Source organism: Mustelus asterias, chromosome 19, assembly GCF_964213995.1.
Source record: "Mustelus asterias chromosome 19, sMusAst1.hap1.1, whole genome shotgun sequence".
Lineage (NCBI taxonomy): Eukaryota > Metazoa > Chordata > Chondrichthyes > Carcharhiniformes > Triakidae > Mustelus > Mustelus asterias.
Window position 1 is genome coordinate 24,649,206 of NC_135819.1, and position 24,468 is coordinate 24,673,673.

The following is a 24,468-nucleotide window of genomic DNA, read 5'->3' on the forward strand; positions in this document are numbered from 1 at the left end:
ACCCTCAGTGTCAGGGGGATTAGCAGGGTAAATATGAGGGGTTATGTGAATAGGGCCTGGGTGGGATTATGGTTGGTGCAGACTCGATGGGCAGAATGGCCTCCTTCTGCACTGTAGGGTTTCTATGATTCTATGAATTCAATTAACATTAAATTTATAAATAAAATAAGCAGAATACCGTGGGTGCTGGAATATGAAACAGGAACAGACGATGCTAGAAAGACGAGTAGGTCTGGCAACATCTGCAGGGAGAGAAACAATTAACGTTTTGAGTCTATTTAGGTTCTTTATCGAGCTAGAGAGGAAGAAGTTAGATATTAAAGTGCAGCTGGGAGAGATTGCAACAAGATGCAGCAACCTTTAGAACAAAAGACAGAAGGTCCGGTGGGGAAGGTGGTGGTGGGGGGGGTTGGCATTGAGGCAATACATGTCTGGGATGCTTAAGTAAAAGGGTTTAAGATGAAGGACAAAGGTCACAGTCTAAAGTTGTTGAACTCAATGTTCTGAGGGTTGTAATGTACCCAATCGGAAGGTGGGATGCTGCTTTTACATTTATACATAATATTGGTTTGTACACTGCTAATGTGAGGTGTGCAGTTCTGGGCCTTCTATGAAGCCATAGAGAATATTCTGCATAGTTTCATCTGAATAAATACCGAGCTGGGAAGTTACAGAAGATCCTGTGGAACTGAAAAGAAGATTTAATGGAGATGAAACAATAAAGCTTCACTGAATTGGTCTCTGTGGTGAGAGAGTTGTCCTCTGATGAGAGACTGAGTAAATTGAGTGTCTATTTTTTGGAGAGGTGATCTCATTGAGATCTCACTGGACGTTTTATAAGTTGCGTAGAGAATTGATGAGGAGAAATCCTTTGCTCCTTTAATGGATTATCCGTGATGGAAGATCTTTAATTTAAAGTCATGAGGACAATGGTCAGGAATTAATTTCTTTACACAGGCTGTTGTGAGTGGAGTAGTTTGACAGAGTGGTTGAGTTGGAGACCGTTGCATCTTTGAAAGGGGAAAGAGCTAGCACCAACATGATGTTGAATGGCCTTCTGTGCTGTGAGGTTTAATGAACTGTCTTTGATTCTGTACCCTATTGGAATGAGAGTATGGTCATAAGAAACAGGGGCAGGGGTAGACCATACTGCCCACCAAGCCTGCTCCACCAATCAGTATGATCTTGGCTGATGACCACTCTCCCCATCATGTTATTCCCCTGAGAGGCCTGTCTATCTCGGCCTTAAATGTGTTGAACGATGGAGCATCTACAACCCTCTGAAGTAGACAGTTCTAAAAATTCACCATCCCTCCTGTGACACAATTTCTCCTTCCTGCAATCCTAAATGATCGGCCCCTTATCCTGAGTCTGTTGCCTGTGTTCTAGATTGCCCAGCTAGGGACAATCTCTCTGTCTATCCTCTCTGTCCTGTCAAGCCCTTTCATAATCTTGAATGTCTCAATGAGATCACCTCTCACTCTTCGAAGCCCCAGAAAATATAGACCCAGTTAACTCAGCCTCCCAACATAGGACAACTCTCTCATCCCAGAGACTAATTCAGGGAAGCTTTACTGTTTTGTCAAGTACATTGTTCCTTAAATCTGGAGACCTAAATTGTGCACACTATTCCAGGTATGGCCTCACCAAACCCCATGCAATTGTAGCAAGCTTGCTTTACTCGTGTACTCCAATCCCCTTGTAATGAAAGCAAACATGCCATTTGTTTTCCAATTGCTTGCTGTGTGCTGACTTTCTGTACTCCCTGTCTAAGTCTGTCTGAACATCAATATTTACATATTTCATGCCTTTTATTCTGCTTTTCTATTCTTATGAGCAAAGTGAATAGCCTCACACTTTGTCACATAATCCCCATGCCACCTTGTTGCTCACCCATTTAACATATCTACATCTCTTTACATACTACCTGTGGCCGCCTCAGTTTGCATTTCCACTTAACTTTGCACTGTCAGCAAATGTGGATACATTACTCTCTCTCTCTCTCTCTTTGTCTAAGTCATTAATATAGATGGTAAATAGCTGTGCCCCAGCACTGACCCTTGCAGCAGCCAACCAGTCACAGTTTGCCAACTCGATGATGACTATTGACCTCGACTTTCTGCTTCCTGTCCGTTAACCAATCCTCTATCCAAGCTAATATATCGCCCCCAAATCCGTGATCCCTTACTTTTGGGTGGCACTTTATTGAATGTCTTTGGGAAAATCCAGGGAAAATCTACTTCTACTGATTCACCTCTGCCTACTTTAGAAAAAGCTCTAAATTTGTTAAACGTGATTTCCATTACTTAAAGCTATGTTCACTTCTCCAGTCATTATCATACTTATCCAAATGCTTCGTTAAGGCTTTGATCAAAGTCGATTCCAGCACTCTTCTTCCTTTCTTGAAAGCAGAGTTACATTTGCTCCTTCCAGTCTGCTACCGCCATTGCAGAATGTAGGGAATTCAGGAAAGTCAGAACCAGCGCACCCACTATCTGTGCAGCTATCTCTTTTCAAACCGAGACTGTAGGCACCCGACCTGGGGCTTTAGTCAGATTTTAGTTCCTTAAATTTCCCCAGTACTTTTTTCCTGCTGATATGAATTACCTTTATTTCCTCATTCTTATTAACCTGTAGGTTATCTGCTATTTCTGTTTTGTAACTTGGGCGGCACAGTGGCACTGCTGCATCACAGCGCCAAGGACCCAGATTCGCTCCTGGTTTCGGGTGACTGTCTGTGTGGAGTTTGCACATTCTCCCCGTGTTTGCATGGGTTCCCTCCGGATGTTCCGGTTTCCTCCCAGAGTCCAAAGGTGTGTGGGTTAGGTTGATTGGCCATACTAAATTTTTTTAAAGTTTATTGTCACAAGTAGGCTTGCATTAACACAACAATGAAGTTACTGTGAAAATCCCCTAGTCGCCACACTCGGGTGCCTGTTCAGGTACACCGAGGGAGAATTTAGCACGGCCAATGCATCCTAACCAGCACATCTTTTGGACTATGGGAGGAAACCAGAGCATCCGAAGGAAATCCACACAGGGAGAACATGCAGACTCCATACAGGCAGTGAGTGACCCAAGAACATAGAACATAGAACATAGAACATTACAGCGCAGAACAGGCCCTTCGGCCCACGATGTTGCACCGACCAGTTAAAAAAAAAAATAAATAAAATAAAATAAAAAAAATTAAAAAAAAACTGTGACCCTCCAACCTAAACCAATTTCTTTTCGTCCATGAACCTATCTACGGATCTCTTAAACGCCCCCAAACTAGGCGCATTTACTACTGATGCTGGCAGGGCATTCCAATCCCTCACCACCCTCTGGGTAAAGAACCTACCCCTGACATCGGTTCTATAACTACCCCCCCTCAATTTAAAGCCATGCCCCCTCGTGCTGGATTTCTCCATCAGAGGAAAAAGGCTATCACTATCCACCCTATCTAAACCTCTAATCATCTTATATGTTTCAATAAGATCCCCTCTTAGCCGCCGCCTTTCCAGCGAAAACAATCCCAAATCCCTCAGCCTCTCCTCATAGGATCTCCCCTCCATACCAGGCAACATCCTGGTAAACCTCCTCTGCACCCTCTCCAAAGCCTCCACATCCTTCCTGTAATGTGGGGACCAGAACTGCACACAGTACTCCAAGTGCGGCCGCACCAGAGTTGTGTACAGTTGCAACATAACGCTACGACTCCTAAATTCAATCCCCCTACCAATAAACGCCAAGCACCATATGCCTTCTTAACAACCTTATCTACTTGATTCCCAACTTTCAGGGATCTATGCACACATACACCTAGATCCCTCTGCTCCTCCACACTATTCAAAGTCCTCCCGTTAGCCCTATACTCAACACATCTGTTATTCCTACCAAAGTGAATTACCTCACACTTCTCCGCATTAAACTCCATCCGCCACCTCTCGGCCCAACTTTGCAACCTGTCTAAGTCTTCCTGCAAACTACGACACCCTTCCTCACTGTCTACCACACCACCGACTTTGGTGTCATCAGCAAATTTGCTAATCCACCCAACTATACCCTCATCCAGATCATTAATAAATATTACAAACAGCAGTGGCCCCAAAACAGATCCCTGAGGTACACCACTTGTAACCGCACTCCATGATGAATATTTACTATCAACCACCACCCTCTGTTTCCTATCCGCTAGCCAATTCCTGATCCAATTTCCTAGATCACCCCCAATCCCATACATCTGCATTTTCTGCAGAAGCCTACCATGGTGAACCTTATCAAACGCCTTACTAAAATCCATATATACCACGTCCACTGCCTTGCCCCCATCCACCTCCTTGGTCACTTTCTCAAAAAACTCAATAAGGTTAGTAAGGCACGACCTACCTGCCACAAAACCATGCTGACTATCACCTATCAATTCATTACTCTCCAAATAACTATAAATCCTATCCCTTATAATTTTTTCCAACATCTTGCCGACAACAGAAGTGAGACTCACCGGTCTATAATTCCCGGGGAAGTCTCTGTTCCCCTTCTTAAACAATGGGACAACATTCGCTAACCTCCAATCTTCTGGTACTATACCAGAGGCCAACGACGACCTGAAGATCAGAGCCAGAGGCTCTGCAATCACTTCTCTTGCCTCCCAGAGAATCCTTGGATAAATCCCATCCGGACCAGGGGATTTATCTATTTTCAGACCTTCCAGAATATCCTGCACATCCTCCTTATCAACTGTAATACTGTCTATTCTACTCCCTTGCAACCCAGTGTCCTCCTCAGCTATATTCATGTCCCCTTGCGTGAACACCGAAGAGAAATATTGGTTCAATGCTTCACCAATCTCCTCCGGTTCCACACATAACTTCCCTCTGCCATCTATAACTGGCCCTAAACTTGCCCTAACCAACCTTCTGTTCTTGACATACCTATAGAACGCCTTAGGATTCTCTTTAACCCTATCCGCCAAAGTCTTCTCATGTCCTCTTTTAGCCCTTCTAAGCTCGCTCTTCAACTCCCTCTTAGCCAATCTAAAGCTTTCTAGTGCACTACCCGAGTGCTCACGTCTCATCCGAACATAAGCCTCCTTTTTCTTTTTAACCAACAAAGAAACTTTTTTGGTGCACCACGGTTCCCTAGCCCTACCAATTCCTCCTTGCCTGACAGGGACATACCTATCACAGACTCGCAGTAGCTGCTCCTTGAAAAAACTCCACATGTCGGACGTTCCCAGTCCCTGTAATCTCCTAGTCCAACCTATGTTTCCTAATTCTCTCCTAATAGCCTCATAATTACCCTTCCCCCAGCTAAAACCACTGGCCCGAGGTTCATGCCTATCCCTTTCCATCACTAAGGTGAACGTAACCGAATTGTGGTCACTATCACCAAAATGCACACCAACTTCCAAGTCTAGCACCTGGTCTGGCTCACCAGATCCAATGTAGCCTCACCTCTAGTTGGCCTGTCTACATACTGAGTCAAAAAACCTTCCTGCACGCTTTGAACAAAAACTGACCCCTCTAACGAGCTAGAGCTATAACAATTCCAGTCAATATTAGTCAAGTTAAAATCCCCCATAACAATTGCCCTATTACTTTCACTCCTAAGCAGGATTGACTCCGCAATCCTTTCCTCAACCTCTCTAGAACTTTTAGGAGGTCTATAAAAGACTCCCAACAGGGTGACCTCTCCTCTCCTATTTCTAATCTCCGCCCATACTACCTCAACAGATAAGTCCTCATCAAACCTCCTCTCTGACACTGTGATACAATCTCTGACCAATAATGCTACCCCTCCCCCTCTTCTACCTCCTTCCCTACTTCGACTAAAACATTTGAACCCCGGGACCTGCAGCATCCATTCCTGCCCCTGCTCTATCCATGTCTCTGAAATAGCCACAACATCGAAGTCCCAGGTACTGATCCACGCTGCAAGTTCACCCACTTTATTGCGAATACTCCTGGCATTGAAGTATACACATTTCAAACCCTGCTCCACCCCACCTCTGCAATGCCGTGCATTGCAGTCCCCATCCATGCATCCCTCACTTTCAGCCCCACTACTCAGGATCCCTCCCCCCCCCCGAATCAGTTTAAACCTCCTTGCATGGCCTTAGCAAATTTACCCCCCAGGATATTGGTCCCCTTCTGATTAAGGTGTAGACCATCCTTCTCATAGAGGTCACACCTTCCCCAGTACGAGCCCCAATTGCTTAAGTACCTGAACCCCTCCCTCCTGCACCATCCCCTCAGCCATGAATTCAAACCTTCCCTCTCCCTATTCCTCTCTAAACTATCCCGTGGTACAGGCAAGAGTCCAGAGATAACCACTCTGTCAGTCTTGGCCTTTAGTTTCCACCCCAACTCCATAAATCCCTGCCTAATATCCCCTTCCCCTATCCTCCCTATGTCGTGTGTCCCCACATGTACAATAACTTGTGGTTTATCTCCCTCCCCCCTAAGAATCCTGAATACCCTGTCAGACACATCCCGGACCCCAGCCCCTGGTAGGCAACACACCAACCCTGAGTCCCTACCTTTAGTTCCGACCCTCCTATCTGTCCCCTTAATTGTGGAGTCCCCAATCACAAGGCCCAGTCTTTTACAGCCCCTAACCACCTGAGCTTTCTCACTCGGCTCACCCCCAGAGATCTGCTCTCTATGCTCAGTTGATTCCTCCTCAACTGTAGCCTCCAGCACCGAAAACCTATTATGGAGGGGAACCGCCCCAGGGGATTGTCTTCCCGATTGCTTCTTACCCCTCCTCCTGGCATTGACCCAAGCCTCATTTCTAGGAGTTACTATTTCTCTATAACTCCTATCAACTTCCACCTCCGCCTCCCGAATTATGCGGAGTTCCTCTACCTCCCCCTCCAGCTCCTTTACACGCTCCTCCAGAAGCTGCAATCTAATGCACTTCTTACAACTAAAATCTCCTGAAACACTACTGGATTTCCTCACCACATACATCCCACAGGAGATGCAGCATACTGCCTGAACTGCCATCCCTGAAGCCATTACCAGCAAGAAAAAAAGAAAAAAAAAAAAAAAAACTTCCCCACACTTCCCCAACTGTCACTCTCCACTGCAGCCCGAGCAGCACTCCCTCACTGAGACACCAACTGTCACTCCCAAGCCAGGAATCGAACCAAGGTCCCCAGCGCTATGAGGCAGCAATGCTATCCACTGTGTCATTGTACCCTTAGTGTAAGGGAGATTAGCAAAGCAGCGTGGGATTACAGGGATAAGGCCTGGGTGGGATTATTGTCGGTGCAGACTCGATGAGCCAAATGGCCTCCTGCACTTGTAGGGATTCTATGATTATCTTTCCACTGTAAAGATAGACACAAAATATAGTTGAATGTCTCTGCCTTTTTCCCATGCCATGAGAATTTCTCCTGTGTGTGTGTGTGCAAAGAGCCCAATGTTTACTGAAGCTACTCTTTCTTTGTAAGCATAAAATTTGTTTTATATTCCTGCTAGCTTAAGCTCATTCTAGTTTTTCTATTTTATCAACTTTCTGATGGCCTGTTTCTGCCATCCAAAACTTCACTCATCCTCCGAGTTACAACTATTTGCAACATTATAAAAAGGTAAAGTTGGCACAGTCCCAGATCTCCCCTTCAAAGGGCAGCACTGACGGGTGGTGATTTAACCTGAGGGTCGCCACACCTCAGGCAAGGGGCAAGGTTGAGAAGGCGGGGCCTTCTACCTTGATGATGTTGGCACTGCTCTGCATCTCAAACCAGTCGGCCAGCCAACTGAGCTAACCGACCAGCCTAGTCCACCAGCAAGAGTTGGATACCTCCAGCAAGAGGCAAACACCGACAGTTGTAAAGTGTCATTCTGGTTTCAGGAAACATGTTCAGAGAAAGTGGATTTGTTGGGGTGGGGGGGGATAGATTATGGTATGGTCAGTCTGACTGAATCCATGCAATATTATTAGCCTTTTAACCTCCTTAGTCAGCTCAGGATGCACCTTTCTCACTGAGCTTTTGTTTTTCACTGGAATGTATTTTTTAATGTTTTGAATCGTTCCTTTAAATGTTTTAGTCTAATTAATCAATCAGCCAGAGCCAGCTCTCCCCTTATCTTTTATAATTAGTTTTTATTTTGTGATTGGAGGATGTGGAATTTAGTTGTGTTATCACTATTTCCCAGTGGATCTTTTACAATGACATTACTAATTAAACCCTGCTTCATTACACAATGCTCGATCTAAAGTGGCTTTATCCCTTTGGTTCCACAGCACGTTGCTTCAGGAAAACATTCCACAAACCCACCTTCCAGACCACCTTTGCTATGAAGATTAAAGTCCCCCTACAGCTATTACATTGTCCTTGTTACATACTCCAATAATTTAGTGTTCGGGGACCTATAAGCTGCCCCTCCTGCATTTTCCAACCCTTGTGATTTCTGTCTCAACCCACACTGCTCTCACTAATGCCCTTGCATCATCCTTTGTTGTGATGTGGAGATGCCGGCCTTGGACAAATAACAGGTTTATTTGGCAGCAAAATCTTTCATAGAACATAGAACATTACAGCGCAGAACAGGCCCTTCGGCCCACGATGTTGCACCGACCAGTTAAAAAAAAACTGTGACCCTCCAACCTAAACCAATTTCTTTTCGTCCATGAACCTATCTACGGATCTCTTAAACGCCCCCAAACTAGGCGCATTTACTACTGATGCTGGCAGGGCATTCCAATCCCTCACCACCCTCTGGGTAAAGAACCTACCCCTGACATCGGTTCTATAACTACCCCCCCTCAATTTAAAGCCATGCCCCCTCGTGCTGGATTTCTCCATCAGAGGAAAAAGGCTATCACTATCCACCCTATCTAAACCTCTAATCATCTTATATGTTTCAATAAGATCCCCTCTTAGCCGCCGCCTTTCCAGCGAAAACAATCCCAAATCCCTCAGCCTCTCCTCATAGGATCTCCCCTCCATACCAGGCAACATCCTGGTAAACCTCCTCTGCACCCTCTCCAAAGCCTCCACATCCTTCCTGTAATGTGGGGACCAGAACTGCACACAGTACTCCAAGTGCGGCCGCACCAGAGTTGTGTACAGTTGCAACATAACGCTACGACTCCTAAATTCAATCCCCCTACCAATAAACGCCAAGACACCATATGCCTTCTTAACAACCTTATCTACTTGATTCCCAACTTTCAGGGATCTATGCACACATACACCTAGATCCCTCTGCTCCTCCACACTATTCAAAGTCCTCCCGTTAGCCCTATACTCAACACATCTGTTATTCCTACCAAAGTGAATTACCTCACACTTCTCCGCATTAAACTCCATCCGCCACCTCTCGGCCCAACTTTGCAACCTGTCTAAGTCTTCCTGCAAACTACGACACCCTTCCTCACTGTCTACCACACCACCGACTTTGGTGTCATCAGCAAATTTGCTAATCCACCCAACTATACCCTCATCCAGATCATTAATAAATATTACAAACAGCAGTGGCCCCAAAACAGATCCCTGAGGTACACCACTTGTAACCGCACTCCATGATGAATATTTACTATCAACCACCACCCTCTGTTTCCTATCCGCTAGCCAATTCCTGATCCAATTTCCTAGATCACCCCCAATCCCATACATCTGCATTTTCTGCAGAAGCCTACCATGGTGAACCTTATCAAACGCCTTACTAAAATCCATATATACCACGTCCACTGCCTTGCCCCCATCCACCTCCTTGGTCACTTTCTCAAAAAACTCAATAAGGTTAGTAAGGCACGACCTACCTGCCACAAAACCATGCTGACTATCACCTATCAATTCATTACTCTCCAAATAACTATAAATCCTATCCCTTATAATTCGGAATTGCGCTCCTTTGTTACCAGGGCAGTCCTCTTCCTTTTCCATTCTGCTTGTCTTTATGAAATGTTGTGTACCGTTGAAATGTTTATTTCCCAACCTTGGTCACCTTGTAACCATATATCTGTAATGGTGATTAGGTTATAAACCGTCTTTCTCTATTTGTGCCACTAGTCCATTTTTTGTATTGTGGATGCTTCACGCATTCAGGTAAACTTCAGTTGGCTTTATTTTTTCAATCCTATTCCCTGCATAGACTATGCACCCTGCACTGTTACTGTTCAACTCTGTCCCTTCCTGCTCCACTCAGCTTGTCTTTACCTGCATTGATATATTTCCTAATTGCCTTGATTGCATTTCTAATCTCCCTTCACCTAAACACTCCTCTCTTAATTTAAACTCACCTAATGAAGGAGCAACGCTCCGAAAGCTCGTGATAAACCTGTTGGACTTTAACCTGGTGTTGTGAGACTTCTTACTGTTTTAATTTAAAGCCATTTTTTGCCTCCGCTGACTATATTTGCTGGTTTGTAAGCTCTGTCCCTTCCCCTCTCAGTCTGACTACCATTACCTGTATTATTGCCTTGTCCTTTCTCTCTAACTTTCCAAATCTCCCGTTACATGAAACCTCTGCCCTTCCCTCGCCACTATTGAGTTTCCAAGCTCTCTGAACCGAGGAAACACTCTCACACCAGTGGCTTCCACTGTAGGCTTTATGCTTCTTAACTCATTGATTACTTTCTATTTCTCCTTCTAAGATTGAAGTTTGCTTTGCTTTGTTAAACCCAGTGTTTCTGGGAATAGTTTGTGCTATCCCCCTGCCAGCGCACATTCTGTAAAAGTAAACTTTATTCCAATCTGTTAAGAACTAAAGAAATCATCGAATCCCTATTGGCCCATCGAGCCTGCACCGATGGCAACCTCAACCAGGCCCTATCCCCTGTAATTCCATGTATTTACCCTGCTAATCCCCCTGACGCCAAGGGGCAATTTAGCACGGCCAGTCAACCTAACCCGCACACCTTTGGCCTGTGGGTGGAAACCGGAGCACCCGGAGGAAACCCACGCAGACATAAGAACATAAGAAATAGAGTAGGCCATCTAGCCCCTCGAGCCTGCCCCGCCATTCAATAAGATCATGGCTGATCTGACGTGGATCAGTACCACTTACCCGCCTGATCCCCATAACCCTTAATTCCCTTACCGCTCAGGAATCCATCCATCCGCGCTTTAAACATATTCAGCGAGGTAGCCTCCACCACCTCAGTGGGCAGAGAATTCCAGAGATTCACCACCCTCTGGGAGAAGAAGTTCCTCCTCAACTCTGTCTTAAACCGACCCCCCTTTATTTTGAGGCTGTGTCCTCTAGTTTTAACTTCCTTACTAAGTGGAAAGAATCTCTCCGCCTCCACCCTATCCAGCCCCCGCATTATCTTATAAGTCTCCATAAGATCCCCCCTCATCCTTCTAAACTCCAACGAGTACAAACCCAATCTCCTCAGCCTCTCCTCATAATCCAAACCCCTCATCTCCGGTATCAACCTGGTGAACCTTCTCTGCACTCCCTCCAATGCCAATGTATCCTTCCTCATATAAGGGGACCAATACTGCACACAGTATTCCAGCTGCGGCCTCACCAATGCCCTGTACAGGTGCATCAAGACATCCCTGCTTTTATATTCTATCCCCCTCGCGATATAGGCCAACATCCCATTTGCCTTCTTGATCACCTGTTGTACCTGCAGACTGGGCTTTTGCGTCTCATGCACAAGGACCCCCAGGTCCCTTTGCACGGTAGCATGTTTGAGATAGTAATCCCATTTGTTATTATTTCCTCCAAAGTGTATAACCTCGCATTTCTCAACGTTATACTCCATTTGCCATATCCTCGCCCACTCACTCAGCCTGTCCAAATCTCTCTGCAGATCTTCTCCGTCCTCCACACGATTCACTTTTCCACTTATCTTTGTGTCGTCTGCAAACTTCGTTACCCTACACTCCGTCCCCTCCTCCAGATCATCTATATAAATGGTAAACAGTTGCGGCCCGAGTACCGATCCCTGCGGCACGCCACTAGTTACCTTCCTCCAACCGGAAAAACACCCATTTATTCCGACTCTTTGCTTCCTGTCGGATAGCCAGTCCCCAATCCACTTTAACACACTACCCCCAACTCCGTGTGCCCTAATCTTCTTCAGCAGCCTTTTATGGGGCACCTTATCAAACGCCTTTTGGAAATCCAAAAACACCGCATCCACCGGTTCTCCTCCATCAACCGCCCTCGTCACATCTTCATAAAAATCCAACATGTTCGTCAAGCACGACTTTCCCCTCATGAATCCATGCTGCGTCTGATTGATCGAACCATTTCTATCCAGATGCCCTGCTATCTCCTCTTTAATAATGGATTCCAGCATTTTTTCTACTACAGACGTTAAGCTGACCGGCCTATAGTTACCCACCTTTTGTCTCCTTCCTTTTTTAAACAGCGGCGTAACATTAGCCGTTTTCCAATCAACCGGCACTACCCCAGAATGCAACGAGTTTTGATAAATAATCACTAACGCATCCACTATTACCTCTGACATTTCTTTCAATACCCTGGGATGCATTCCATCCGGACCCGGGGACTTGTCCACCTTCAGTCCCATTAGTCTACCCAGCACTGCCTCTTTGGTAACATTAATTGTATTAAGTATTTCTCCTGCTGCCAACCCTCTATCGTTAATATTTGGCAAACTATTTGTGTCCTCCACCGTGAAGACCGACACAAAAAACTTATTTAAAGACTCAGCCATATCCTCATTTCCCACTATTATCTCCCCCCTCTCGTCCTCCAAGGGTCCAACATTCACTCTAGCCACTCTATTCCTTTTTATATATTTATAAAAACTTTTACTATCATTTTTTATATTAATTGCTAGCCTAGCTTCATAGTCTATCCTTCCTTTCTTTATCGCTTTCTTAGTCTCTCTTTGTTGTTTCTTAAATTTTTCCCAATCACTTGTTTCTCCACTATTTTTGGCCACTCTGTACGCAGCTGTTTTTATTTTAATACTCTCCTTTATTTCCTTCGTTATCCACGGCTGGTTCTCCCTTTTCTTACAATCCTTGTTTTTTGCTGGAATATATTTTTGCTGAGAACTGAAAAGGATCTCCTTAAAAATCCTCCACTGTTCCTCAGCTATCCTACCTGCCAGCCTGCTCTCCCAGTCTACCTGAGCCAATTCATCCCTCATCCTATCATATTTCCCTCTGTTCAAACAGAGGACACTGGTTTGAGACCAAACTTTCTCCTCTTCCATCTGAATCAGAAATTCGACCATATTGTGGTCACTAGACCCAAGAGGGTCCTTCACAATAAGATCCTTAATTCTACCTACCTCGTTACACAATACCAGATCCAAAATAGCTCGTTCCCTCGTCGGTTCCGTAACATGCTGTTCAAGGAAACTATCCCGACAGCATTCTAAGAACTCTTCCTCCATTCCACCCTTACTGACTTGAGTCTGCCAGTCAATGTGCATGTTGAAGTCCCCCATGATTATTGCCGTTCCGTTTTTACACGCATCCCTTATCTGCTTGTTTATAGCCCTCCCTACCTCAACATTATTATTTGGGGGCCTATATACCACACCTACTAGTGTCTTTCTCCCTCTACTATTCCTCATCTCTACCCATAACGATTCCACGTTTTGTTCCTCAGAGCCTATGTCATCCCTCAGTACTACCCTGATATTATCTCTTATTAATAGCGCAACCCCACCACCTTTTCCTTCCTGTCTATTCTTCCTAAACGCCTGATACCCCTGGATATTCATCTCCCAGTCCTGGTCACCTTTCAGCCACGTTTCTGTAATGGCCACTAGATCGTACCCACTTGTGCTGATTTGCACCATCAACTCATTCACCTTGTTCCGAATGCTTCGTGCATTCAGGCAAAGTGTCCTTATTCCAGCTTTTATCTGAACCCGCTTTGATGAGTCGCGAACACCCTCTCCCTCTTCTCCCTTATCTAAATTACCGCCTTCATTCACTTGCACCCTCTCCTCTACCATTAATTTTGTAATTCCCCTTACCCCTGCATCCTCCCCCCCATCAATTAGTTCCTTGATCCTAGTCAACTCTTCTAGCTCCCCTCCCCCCAACCTATCTAGTTTAAATTCTCCCCAGTAGCCTTAGCCAACCTACCGGCCAGGATATTGGTCCCCGTGTGATTCATGTTCCACCCGTTTTTTGTATACAGATCACCCCTGCCCCTAAAGAGGTCCCAATGGTCCAGGAACCTGAATCCCTGCCCCCTGCACCAGTCCCTCAGCCACACATTCATCCTCCACCTCACTCCATTCCTGCCCTCACCTTCCCGTGGCACAGGCAGTAATCCTGAGATTACTACCTTTGCTTTCCTCTTTCTCAGCTGTCTCCCTAATTCCCTGTACTCCCTTTTCATGACCCCTTCTCCCTTCCTACCCACATCAGCGGTACCAATATGTACCGCTACCTCAGGCTCCTCTCCCTCCCACCTCAGGATTTCTGGGACGCGACTAGCGACATCCTGGATCCCGGCCCCAGGGAGGCAGACCACCATGCGAGAATCCCGCCTACCTCCGCAGAAACGCCTCTCTGTCCCCTTCACCATCGAGTCCCCGATTAATACCGCCTTCCTCCTCTTTTCCTTAGCCCTCTGAGTTACAGGGCTGGACTCCACTGCGGAGACACGGCCACTGCTGCTTCCCCCAGACGGGCTGTCCCCCCCAGCAGTACTCAAGCAGGAGTACTTGTTGTGCAGGGGCAAATCCACCGGGGTGCTCTCAACAACCCTAGCCTTACCCTTCCTGGCCGTCACCCACTTGGCCTCTTCCCGTGGCCCTGGTGTGACCACCTGATGATAGCTCTTGTCTATCACCTCCTCATTCTCCCTCATCAGCCTAAGATCCTCGAGCTGTAGTTCCAGCTCCCTAACACGGTCTCTCAGGAACCGCAGCTCGACACACCCCTCACAGATGTGGATGTCCGGGAGGCCAGATGCCTCCAGGACCTCCCACATCCTACACTGGGAACAACACATTGGTTTCACACTCATACTGGAGACTTTATGTCAAGTAAGACAGTGAAAAGTTAATAAGAGTATAAGGAAACAAAAACTCACCCCTGCTCGTCCAAGCCCTGTGAGCCAAAGCCCTGACAGCTCACTCAACTTCCCACTCACTCAGCTGCCCGCTGCTATGCTGCCCGCTGTATACTTTGGTGCACTTTTAAACCCTCCAAAAACTTCCCCTGGCCACTCCTGGCCTGACTTCCGGTTTTGAAAAAAACCTCCGATTTTAAACCCAAAATTAACTGAAAAAATAAATAATTAATTACAGTTAGAAGACCCACTCTCTTACCCTCAGCCTGCTCCTGGGAACAATGAATAAGTTATGCACAGTCTCCTCATCTTAAGTCAGACACGAGGAGAATGTGCAAACTCCACACAGACAGTGACCCGAGCCGGGAATCGAACCCAGGTCCCTGGAGCTGTGAAGCAGCAGTGCTTGCTACTGTGCTGCCCTCAGCATCCACCCCGTCAAACTCTTTACAAGCTTTTAGATCATCTCTCGTTCTCCTAAACTCCAGAGGAGTTACTCTGTCCCTCCTTGTAGGACAGTCCCCTAATCACAGGAACCAATTTAGTGAACCTTTGTTGCGCTCCCCTTGGAGAAAGTTTATTGGCCTTTAGCTAAGGAAACCCACGACGCACACTGTTGTAGGTATCGCCTCATCAATGCCCTGGCTGCATAGTTGTAGTGAGACTTCTTTACTCTTCTATTGTTTGCAGCAAAAACTAATATACCATTGCTTGCTGTACCTGCATGTTAACTTTCTGTGATTCATGTACAAGGACACTGGTTCCTCCTCTGAGTGCAAATGTTTTTCATGCGTTCACTATTTAAATACAGACTCTGTTTTTTTTTATTTTTCCTACCAGTGAGTAACTTCACGCAGGGTCACATTGTATTTGATCTGTCACATCCTTGTCCGTTCCGTCTGTATCTCTCTTCAGTCTCTGTGCCTTCCTTAGCAGTTATTACCCACCTAACTTTGTATTGTCAGCAAACTTGAATAAGTTATGCACAGTCTCCTCATCTTAAGTCAGTAATGTAGATTGTAAATAGCTGATTACTGATTCTTGCGGTACCCTAATGGTTACAGCCTGCCAACTCGAAAATGTGCCACCATTCATTCTTTCATTCTGTTTTCTGTCCATTAATCATTCCTCAACTGATAGTATACCATTACCCCAAACACACGAGTTCTAATTTTGTGGGATAACCTCTTATGTGGCACCTTATCAAACGTGTTTTGAAAAACAGATGCATCCACTGGTTTTCCCTTATTTACCCGAAGCGTAGCATCCTCAAAAAAACTCTGAACCATAAGACGTCGGAGCAGAAGTAGGCCATTTGGCCCATCGAGTGTGCCCTGCCATTCAGTGAGATCATGACTGATCTGATGTGGTGATCCTCAACTCCACTTTCCCACCTTATCCCCATAACCCTCGATTCCCTTACTGATCAAAAATCTGTCTATCTCAGCCTGGGACATATTTAACGACCCAGCCTCTATAGCCCTCTGTCTCTCATGGGCCCATGTTTAATTGCACTAATCTTTTCCTATTTACATACCGATAGAAACATTTGTAATCTGTTTTTATGTCTTTCTCACTAATCTACTCTTATTCCCTTTTTTCCTTATCAATTTTTGGTTCTGCTTTGCTGGATTTTGAAATTCTCCCAATCCTCAGCCTTGCTATTCTAATCCCATTTCCCAGCACTTGGCCCATAGCCTTGGCACCTTTCAGGCAGTGAGTTCCAGATTCCCACCTTTGGGTGAAAGGGTTTTTTCCCCCCTCTAAACCTCCTGCCCCTTCCCTTAAATCTATGCCCTCTGGTCATTGATCCCTCCACCAAGCGGAAAAGTTTCTTCCTGTCCCCTCGTAATTTCATACATCTCAATCATGTCCTCCCTCGGTCTTCTCTGCTCCGAGGAAAACAACCCCAGTCTATCCAATCTCTCTTCATAACCTAAACTCTCCAGCCCAGGCAACATCCTGGCAAATCTCTTCTGCACCCTTTCCAGTGCTATCACATCCCTCCTATAATATGGATTACTGCACACAGTACTCCAGCTGTGGCCTAACCAAGGTATTATACAGTTCAGGGCATAACCTCCCTGCTCTTAAACTCTATGCCTCAACTAATAAAGGCAAGTAAGCCCCACGCCTTCGTAACCACTTCATTCACCTGTGCTGTTACCATAAGGAACCGGTGTACATGCGCAGCAACGTCCCTCTGATCCTTGGTGCTTCCCCGGGTCCTGCCATTCATCATGTATTCCCTTGCCTTGTTTTTCCTGTCCAAGTGCATCACCTCACAATAATCCGGATTGAATTCCATTTGCCACTGATCAGCCCATCCGACCAGCCCGTCAATATCCTCCTGTAATCGAAGACTACCCTCCACACTATTTACCACCCCACCAATTTCCGTATCATCCTGGGACTTACTGATCAACCCTCCGAGCCTAAATCATTTATGTAAACCACAAACAGCTAAGGCACCAACACTGATTCCTTTCTTTGATCTAATACCATCTTTAACGCCTCTTGCTAGCCACAGTTGGACCATTTTGCCATGAATTTGTGACTGAAGGAATATAAATTAATTGCAAGTTATGTATTGATCCTTTAACTGCCATTGCTTATCTACCATCTAAACTTTCAGTGCCGCTTCCCAATCTTCCTTCGTCAACATGACCTTCAAATTCCACCAGTTCTGTCTTGTGGACAGCTTGTAACCTAGTTTGCTTTATTCAGATTTAAGACCCGAGTTTTGGACTTTACTAAATCATTTTCAAACTCAACATTAAATTCCATTGTTTTATGGTCACTCTTCCCTCAAGGTCCCTTCATTGCAAGGTTCCAAAGATGTGCAGGTTAGGTGGATTGGCCATACTAAATTGCCCCTTGGTGTCAGGGGGACTAGCTAGGGTAAATGCATGGGGCTATGCGGATAGGGCCTGGGTAAGTTTGTGGTAGGTGCAGACTTGATGGGCCGAATGGCCTCCTTCTGCACTGTAGGATTCTATGGTTATTAATTAACAATTTCTCATGGCTCAATACCAGACCCAAAATAGCCTGTTCCCTAACTGGTTTCTTGACATCCTGATCTTGAAAGCTCTCTTGTATACATCCTGTGAACCCATCCCACGCACTGTTTGTCCAGTATATGAAGCTTCTGTGTGTGTTTCCCCCACGTGGGTGGGGATACACTTCGGCTACTCCAACCATAGGGCTAACAATTCGAGAAATCATGAGCCTGCTCATTCTTCTTGGTGTCCCCGTGCAAGCCTCTGTCTAAAAACAATATCTGGGGCCTTCTTTATATGAAGGGTTAATACAAAACTGGGAAATGCATTGCAAGTTCTTTCAAAGCTTCTGCACCACCAGCGACCTCCCCTGCCAAGCTTTTGTGCACAAGGAGCTTTTAGACACGGTTAACTCCTCCGGCCCAGAGTGATATGATGTTTGGGACAAAGCAGATGCTGCTGTCTCCACGGAGGGAATTCATGTTATGATTGGCCAACAGGAAGTGTGGGTTAGGGCATGTCCTTTCCCCTGCGGAGCTGAAGCACTCCTCCACTGTGCGGGGCTCCAGCTGAGTGACGTACTGATGTGTTTGCTGGGATTGCAACACCTGGCTTTGAGCTTCATGCTGTTCTGCAGCTCTTACTAAACCACTCCCAAAGGGGAAAAAAGAACATTTTTCATGACAAGATTACAGAAAATTATCAGACTGATTTCACTCGATCTGCTAAAGGTTTCAGCAAATCCACTTCTTTCCAGCTTTAGTGAATTGTGAAACAGTTTTGATTTGTGTCTTTAGCGTGGCAGGTTAGGTAAAATAAGTGAGCCTCTCAACACCTGCGTCAACAAGGAGGTTGTCCCCAATGTTCCTCTTTGATCCTTGTTAAAGCTGCACTCTCTGTTTCTCTATTTTTCAAGAGGCTGTAACATCTACACCACTTCCTCTTCAAGCATGTGTGTGTACTACATAATACTGTCCTCAGAACCCTGGAACACCAGTAACACTCGTGTTATAAAACTTCACTTTCTAGCACAAAGATACATTATGTCCCATGGCTCCAGGCCAGTGCCACCAAGCTGACTGTGGCCAGCAGTGTGCGTCTGGGCAGTGGCACAGCAAGGAGACTCTACCCCTTTCCCTGCAGGAGCTTAGTGTGAGAGCAACCCCTTTCGAGGCCAGAGTTACACTAGGTGGGGTTGGGCCTTCTCTACTTGAGTCCAGTTCTGCTGGACAGCTTGTAATCTAGCTCAGAGAGAGGGTTTATTTAACCCTTTCAACCCAAACTTTAGCAGTTATGGCACCACTGTCAGTTAAATGTTTTTTTTGCACTTGCATACAAATTTATCCCAAGTCTAGGTGGCACTAACAGACATTTTCCATCAAGTATGTTGGCCATAGAATCCCTGCAGTGCAGATGGAGGCCATTTGGTCCATCGCGTGTGCACTGGCTCTCCGATAGAACATTAAGGGTCAATTTAGCATGGTCAATTCACCTACCCTGCCCATCTTTGGAGTGTGGGAGGAAACCCACGCAGACACAGTGCGAATGTGCAAACTCCATACAGACCGATCCCTCGAGGCTGGAATGGAAACCGGGTCCCTGGCACTGAGGCAGCAGCGCCAGGCACTGTGCCATCGTGCCGCTGATAAAGTGCAGGATTGCCAAATTCCAGGAGTGCACCAGAACAGCTGCATCTTTTCCCAGTCACTGCCCTGGTTTTGACTTGGAACCAGTCCTGGTCTAGTGACACTAGTCCACCCACCCCTAGTACACTCTAAAATTGCGAACCTCCACCATTGAGGAGATTGTGGCGAATTGTTGCGTATTACCAGGGAAGGGAAGTTCACTGTCTTGCCATTTATTTCGAGAGCCCACGTTGTTTGCCCTTCCCCAAAGAAAGTACTGCTGACATTTTGTTTAGGAAAGGTACCTGACCAGGTGATCACCTCAGTTACTCCGGATTTAGACAAAAGCAAATTACTGCGGATGCTGGAATCTGAAACAAAAACAGAAAATGCTGGAAAAACTCGGCAGGTCTGACAGCATCTGTGGAAAGAGAATAGAATAAGAAGTCTCACAACACCATTTGGTGGCACAAGCTTTCGGAGCGCTCCTCCTTCCTCAGGTGAGGAAGCAGCGACACTCCGAAAGCTCGTGCTACCAAATAAACCTGTTGGACTTTACCCTGGTGTTTTGAAACTTCTTACTGTGCCCATCCCAGTCCAATGCCGGCAACTCCACATCATGAAAGGGAATTGAGCCAGAGCTCTGACAAAGAGTCATCCTTATTCGAAATGTTAGCTCTACTCTCCGACCTGCTGGATGTTTGCAGCATTTTCTGGTTTTACTCCAGATTTAGATATCTTTTCAACACTCATCTGAACTTCTCCCAGGTAGATTTGACGATGACTAATGGGATAGATTCTCTCCTTTGTCACGTCGCACTGGCTCTGTTTTTTTGCTGTTATTATTTGGTGTCACAGAGGTTTACAGCTCTGAAACAGACCCTTCGGCCCAACTTGTCCATGCCGTCCCTTTTATTAACTACTAAGCTAGACCCAGTTGCCCACAGTTGGCCCATATACCTCTATACCCATCTGACCCATGTAACTGTCTAAATGGTGTGTGTGTGTGTGTGTGTGTGTGTGTGTGTGTGTGTGTGTGTGTGTGTGTGTGTGTGTGTGTGTGTGTGTGTGTGTGTGTGTGTGTGTGTGTGTGTGTGTGTGTGTGTGTGTTGGAGGGGGGAGTGTGTGTGTGTGTGTGTGTTGGAGGGGGGAGTGTGTGTGTTGGAGGGGGGAGTGTGTGTGTTGGAGGGGGGAGTGTGTGTGTTGGTTGGGGGAGTGTGTGTGTTGGAGGGGGGAGTGTGTGGGTTGGGGGAGTGTGTGTGTGGGTTGGGGGACTGTGTGTGTTGGATGGGGGAGTGTGTGTGTTGGATGGGGGAGTGTGTGTGTTGGATGGGGGAGTGTGTGTGTTGGATGGGGGAGTGTGTGTGTTGGATGGGGGAGTGTGTGTGTTGGATGGGGGAGTGTGTGTGTTGGATGGGGGAGTGTGTGTGTTGGATGGGGGAGTGTGTGTGTTGGATGGGGGAGTGTGTGTGTTGGATGGGGGAGTGTGTGTGTTGGATGGGGGAGTGTGTGTGTTGGATGGGGGAGTGTGTGTGTTGGATGGGGGAGTGTGTGTGTTGGAGGGGGGAGTGTGTGTGTGTGTGTTGGAGGGGGGAGTGTGTGTGTGTGTGTTGGAGGGGGGAGTGTGTGTGTGTGTGTTGGAGGGGGGAGTGTGTGTGTGTGTGTTGGAGGGGGGAGTGTGTGTGTGTGTGTTGGAGGGGGGAGTGTGTGTGTGTGTGTTGGAGGGGGGAGTGTGTGTGTGTGTGTTGGAGGGGGGAGTGTGTGTGTGTGTGTTGGAGGGGGGAGTGTGTGTGTGTGTGTTGGAGGGGGGAGTGTGTGTGTGTGTGTTGGAGGGGGGAGTGTGTGTGTGTGTGTTGGAGGGGGGAGTGTGTGTGTGTGTGTTGGAGGGGGGAGTGTGTGTGTGTGTTGGAGGGGGGAGTGTGTGTGTGTGTGTTGGAGGGGGGAGTGTGTGTGTGTGTGTTGGAGGGGGGAGTGTGTGTGTGTGTGTTGGAGGGGGGAGTGTGTGTGTGTGTGTTGGAGGGGGGAGTGTGTGTGTGTGTGTGTTGGTTGGGGGAGTGTGTGTGTGTGTGTGTTGGTTGGGGGAGTGTGTGTGTGTGTGTGTTGGTTGGGGGAGTGTGTGTGTGTGTGTGTGTTTGGTTGGGGGAGTGTGTGTGTGTGTGTTGGTTGGGGGAGTGTGTGTGTGTGTGTGTGTTGGTTGGGGGAGTGTGTGTGTGTGTTGGTTGGGGGAGTGTGTGTGTGTGTGTGTTGGTTGGGGGAGTGTGTGCGTGTTGGTTGGGGGAGTGTGTGTGCGTGTTGGTTGGGGGAGTGTGTGTGCGTGTTGGTGTGGGGGAGTGTGCGTGTTGGTGTGGGGGAGTGTGCGTGTTGGTGTGGGGGAGTGTGCGTGTTGGTGTGGGGGAGTGTGCGTGTGTGTGTGTGTGTTGGTGTGGGGGAGTGTGCGTGTGTGTGTGTGTGTTGGTGTGGGGGAGTGTGTGTGTGTGTTGGTTGGGGGAGTGTGTGTGTGTTGGTTGGGGGAGTGTGTGTGTGTGTGTGTTGGTTGGGGGAGTGTGTGTGTGTGTGTTGGTTGGGGGAGTGTGTGTGTGTGTGTTGGTTGGGGGAGTGTGTGTGTGTGTGTTGGTTGGGGGAGTGTGTGTGTGTGTGTGTTGGTTGGGGGAGTGTGCGTGTTGGTGTGGGGGAGTGTGCGTGTTGGTGTGGGGGAGTGTGTGTGTGTTGGTTGGGGGAGTGTGCGTGTTGGTGTGGGGGAGTGTGCGTGTTGGTGTGGGGGAGTGTGCGTGTTGGTGTGGGGGAGTGTGCGTGTTGGTGTGGGGGAGTGTGCGTGTTGGTGTGGGGGAGTGTGCGTGTTGGTGTGGGGGAGTGTGCGTGTTGGTGTGGGGGAGTGTGCGTGTTGGTGTGGGGGAGTGTGCGTGTTGGTGTGGGGGAGTGTGCGTGTTGGTGTGGGGGAGTGTGCGTGTTGGTGTGGGGGAGTGTGCGTGTTGGTGTGGGGGAGTGTGCGTGTTGGTGTGGGGGAGTGTGCGTGTTGGTGTGGGGGAGTGTGCGTGTTGGTGTGGGGGAGTGTGCGTGTTGGTGTGGGGGAGTGTGCGTGTTGGTGTGGGGGAGTGTGCGTGTTGGTGTGGGGGAGTGTGCGTGTTGGTGTGGGGGAGTGTGCGTGTTGGTGTGGGGGAGTGTGCGTGTTGGTGTGGGGGAGTGTGCGTGTTGGTGTGGGGGAGTGTGCGTGTTGGTGTGGGGGAGTGTGCGTGTTGGTGTGGGGGAGTGTGCGTGTTGGTGTGGGGGAGTGTGCGTGTTGGTGTGGGGGAGTGTGCGTGTTGGTGTGGGGGAGTGTGCGTGTTGGTGTGGGGGAGTGTGCGTGTTGGTGTGGGGGAGTGTGCGTGTTGGTGTGGGGGAGTGTGCGTGTTGGTGTGGGGGAGTGTGCGTGTTGGTGTGGGGGAGTGTGCGTGTTGGTGTGGGGGAGTGTGCGTGTTGGTGTGGGGGAGTGTGCGTGTGTGTGTGTGTGTTGGTGTGGGGGAGTGTGCGTGTGTGTGTGTGTGTTGGTGTGGGGGAGTGTGTGTGTGTGTTGGTTGGGGGTGTGTGTGTGTGTTGGTTGGGGGAGTGTGTGTGTGTGTGTTGGTTGGGGGAGTGTGTGTGTGTTGGTGTGGGGGAGTTAGTGTGTTGGTTGGGTGTGTGTGTGTGTGTTGGTTGGGTGTGTGTGTGTGTGTTGGTTGGGTGTGTGTGTGTGTGTTGGTTGGGTGTGTGTGTGTGTGTGTTGGTGTGGGGGAGTGTGTGTGTTGGTGTGGGGGAGTGTGTGTGTGTGTGTTGGTGTGGGGGAGTGTGTGTGTGTGTGTTGGTGTGGGGGAGTGTGTGTGTGTTGGTGTGGGGGAGTGTGTGTGTGTGTGTTGGTGTGGGGGGAGTGTGTGTGTGTGTGTTGGTGTGGGGGGAGTGTGTGTGTGTGTGTTGGTGTGGGGGAGTGTGTGTTGGTTGGTGTGGAGAGTGGAGCATGATGCAGACTGCTAATCTTGTCCCACTGCTCTGGTATCAACACAAAGCCATCACCTCCATTATTCAAACACCTTGATGCACCTTCAACATGTAGTGGAGCTGGCAAAAGTGAATTTAACCATTGAAGCACTCGATTCACTTGGGTCAGAAGACATTTAAGGAACCAAGCTTATTTTCTTTCCCCTGTGGTTTTGTTTGAAATCTTGAAAATCTTTAATGGGAAATTGAGATGGTGCAGAGAATTCTGCCTCCAATCCATTTACTCTGGCAATGCGGGCTTGGATTTCATTTATTATTGGCACACGTATTGGGGTACAGTGAAAAGTATTGTTTCTTGTGAGCTATACAGACAAAGCATACCGTTCATAGAGTACATAGGGGAGAAGGAAAGAGAGGGTGCAGAATACAGTCACAGCTAGGGTGTAGAGAAAGATCAGCTTAATACAAGGTAGGTCCATTCAAAAGCTTGATAGCAGCAGGGAGGGAAGAAGCTGTTCTTGAGTCAGGAGGCCAGCTTCATCTTAATTTGTCTCCAGGTGAACCTGCTTTGTGTGTAGCAGTGACCCGACCTAATGCATAGGGTCTGGTTAAATATTAAACAAAATGATTGGATTTGGTGTTTGAAAGATCCTTCCTCTTCTTTTCTTCACCCCTTTCCCCCCCCCCTCAAGAGTGCAGGGAATACAGACTTTATAACTGCTTATGGGCTGGTCGTACCTCTGAGTTTGTAAGTACAGCTGTGGGCTGTGTAATATGAGCTTTCTACTGCTGTGTTAGTGGTGTCTTTCTGTGAAACTTTCTCTTTCTTCCTTTTACTCCTTTGTGGATTTCCCCCTGTAGGAAAGTGCTGCCTTGGCAGATAGATTGATCCAGGTATGACTTCCCACTTTCTTCCGTGGCCTTTTAAACTTGCTA

General features: G+C 47.4%; 1 protein-coding gene across 1 annotated transcript in view; it reads left to right on the plus strand.

The window, feature by feature from the left end:
- Window positions 1-24,468, plus strand: part of LOC144507659 (EVI5-like protein) — a 371,712-nt gene that overhangs the window by 169,906 nt on the left and 177,338 nt on the right. The window contains exon 8 of the mRNA XM_078234815.1: window positions 24,394-24,426. Within this exon, the coding sequence (XP_078090941.1) occupies window positions 24,394-24,426 (33 nt within the window). The remainder of the gene's footprint in view (window positions 1-24,393; window positions 24,427-24,468) is intronic.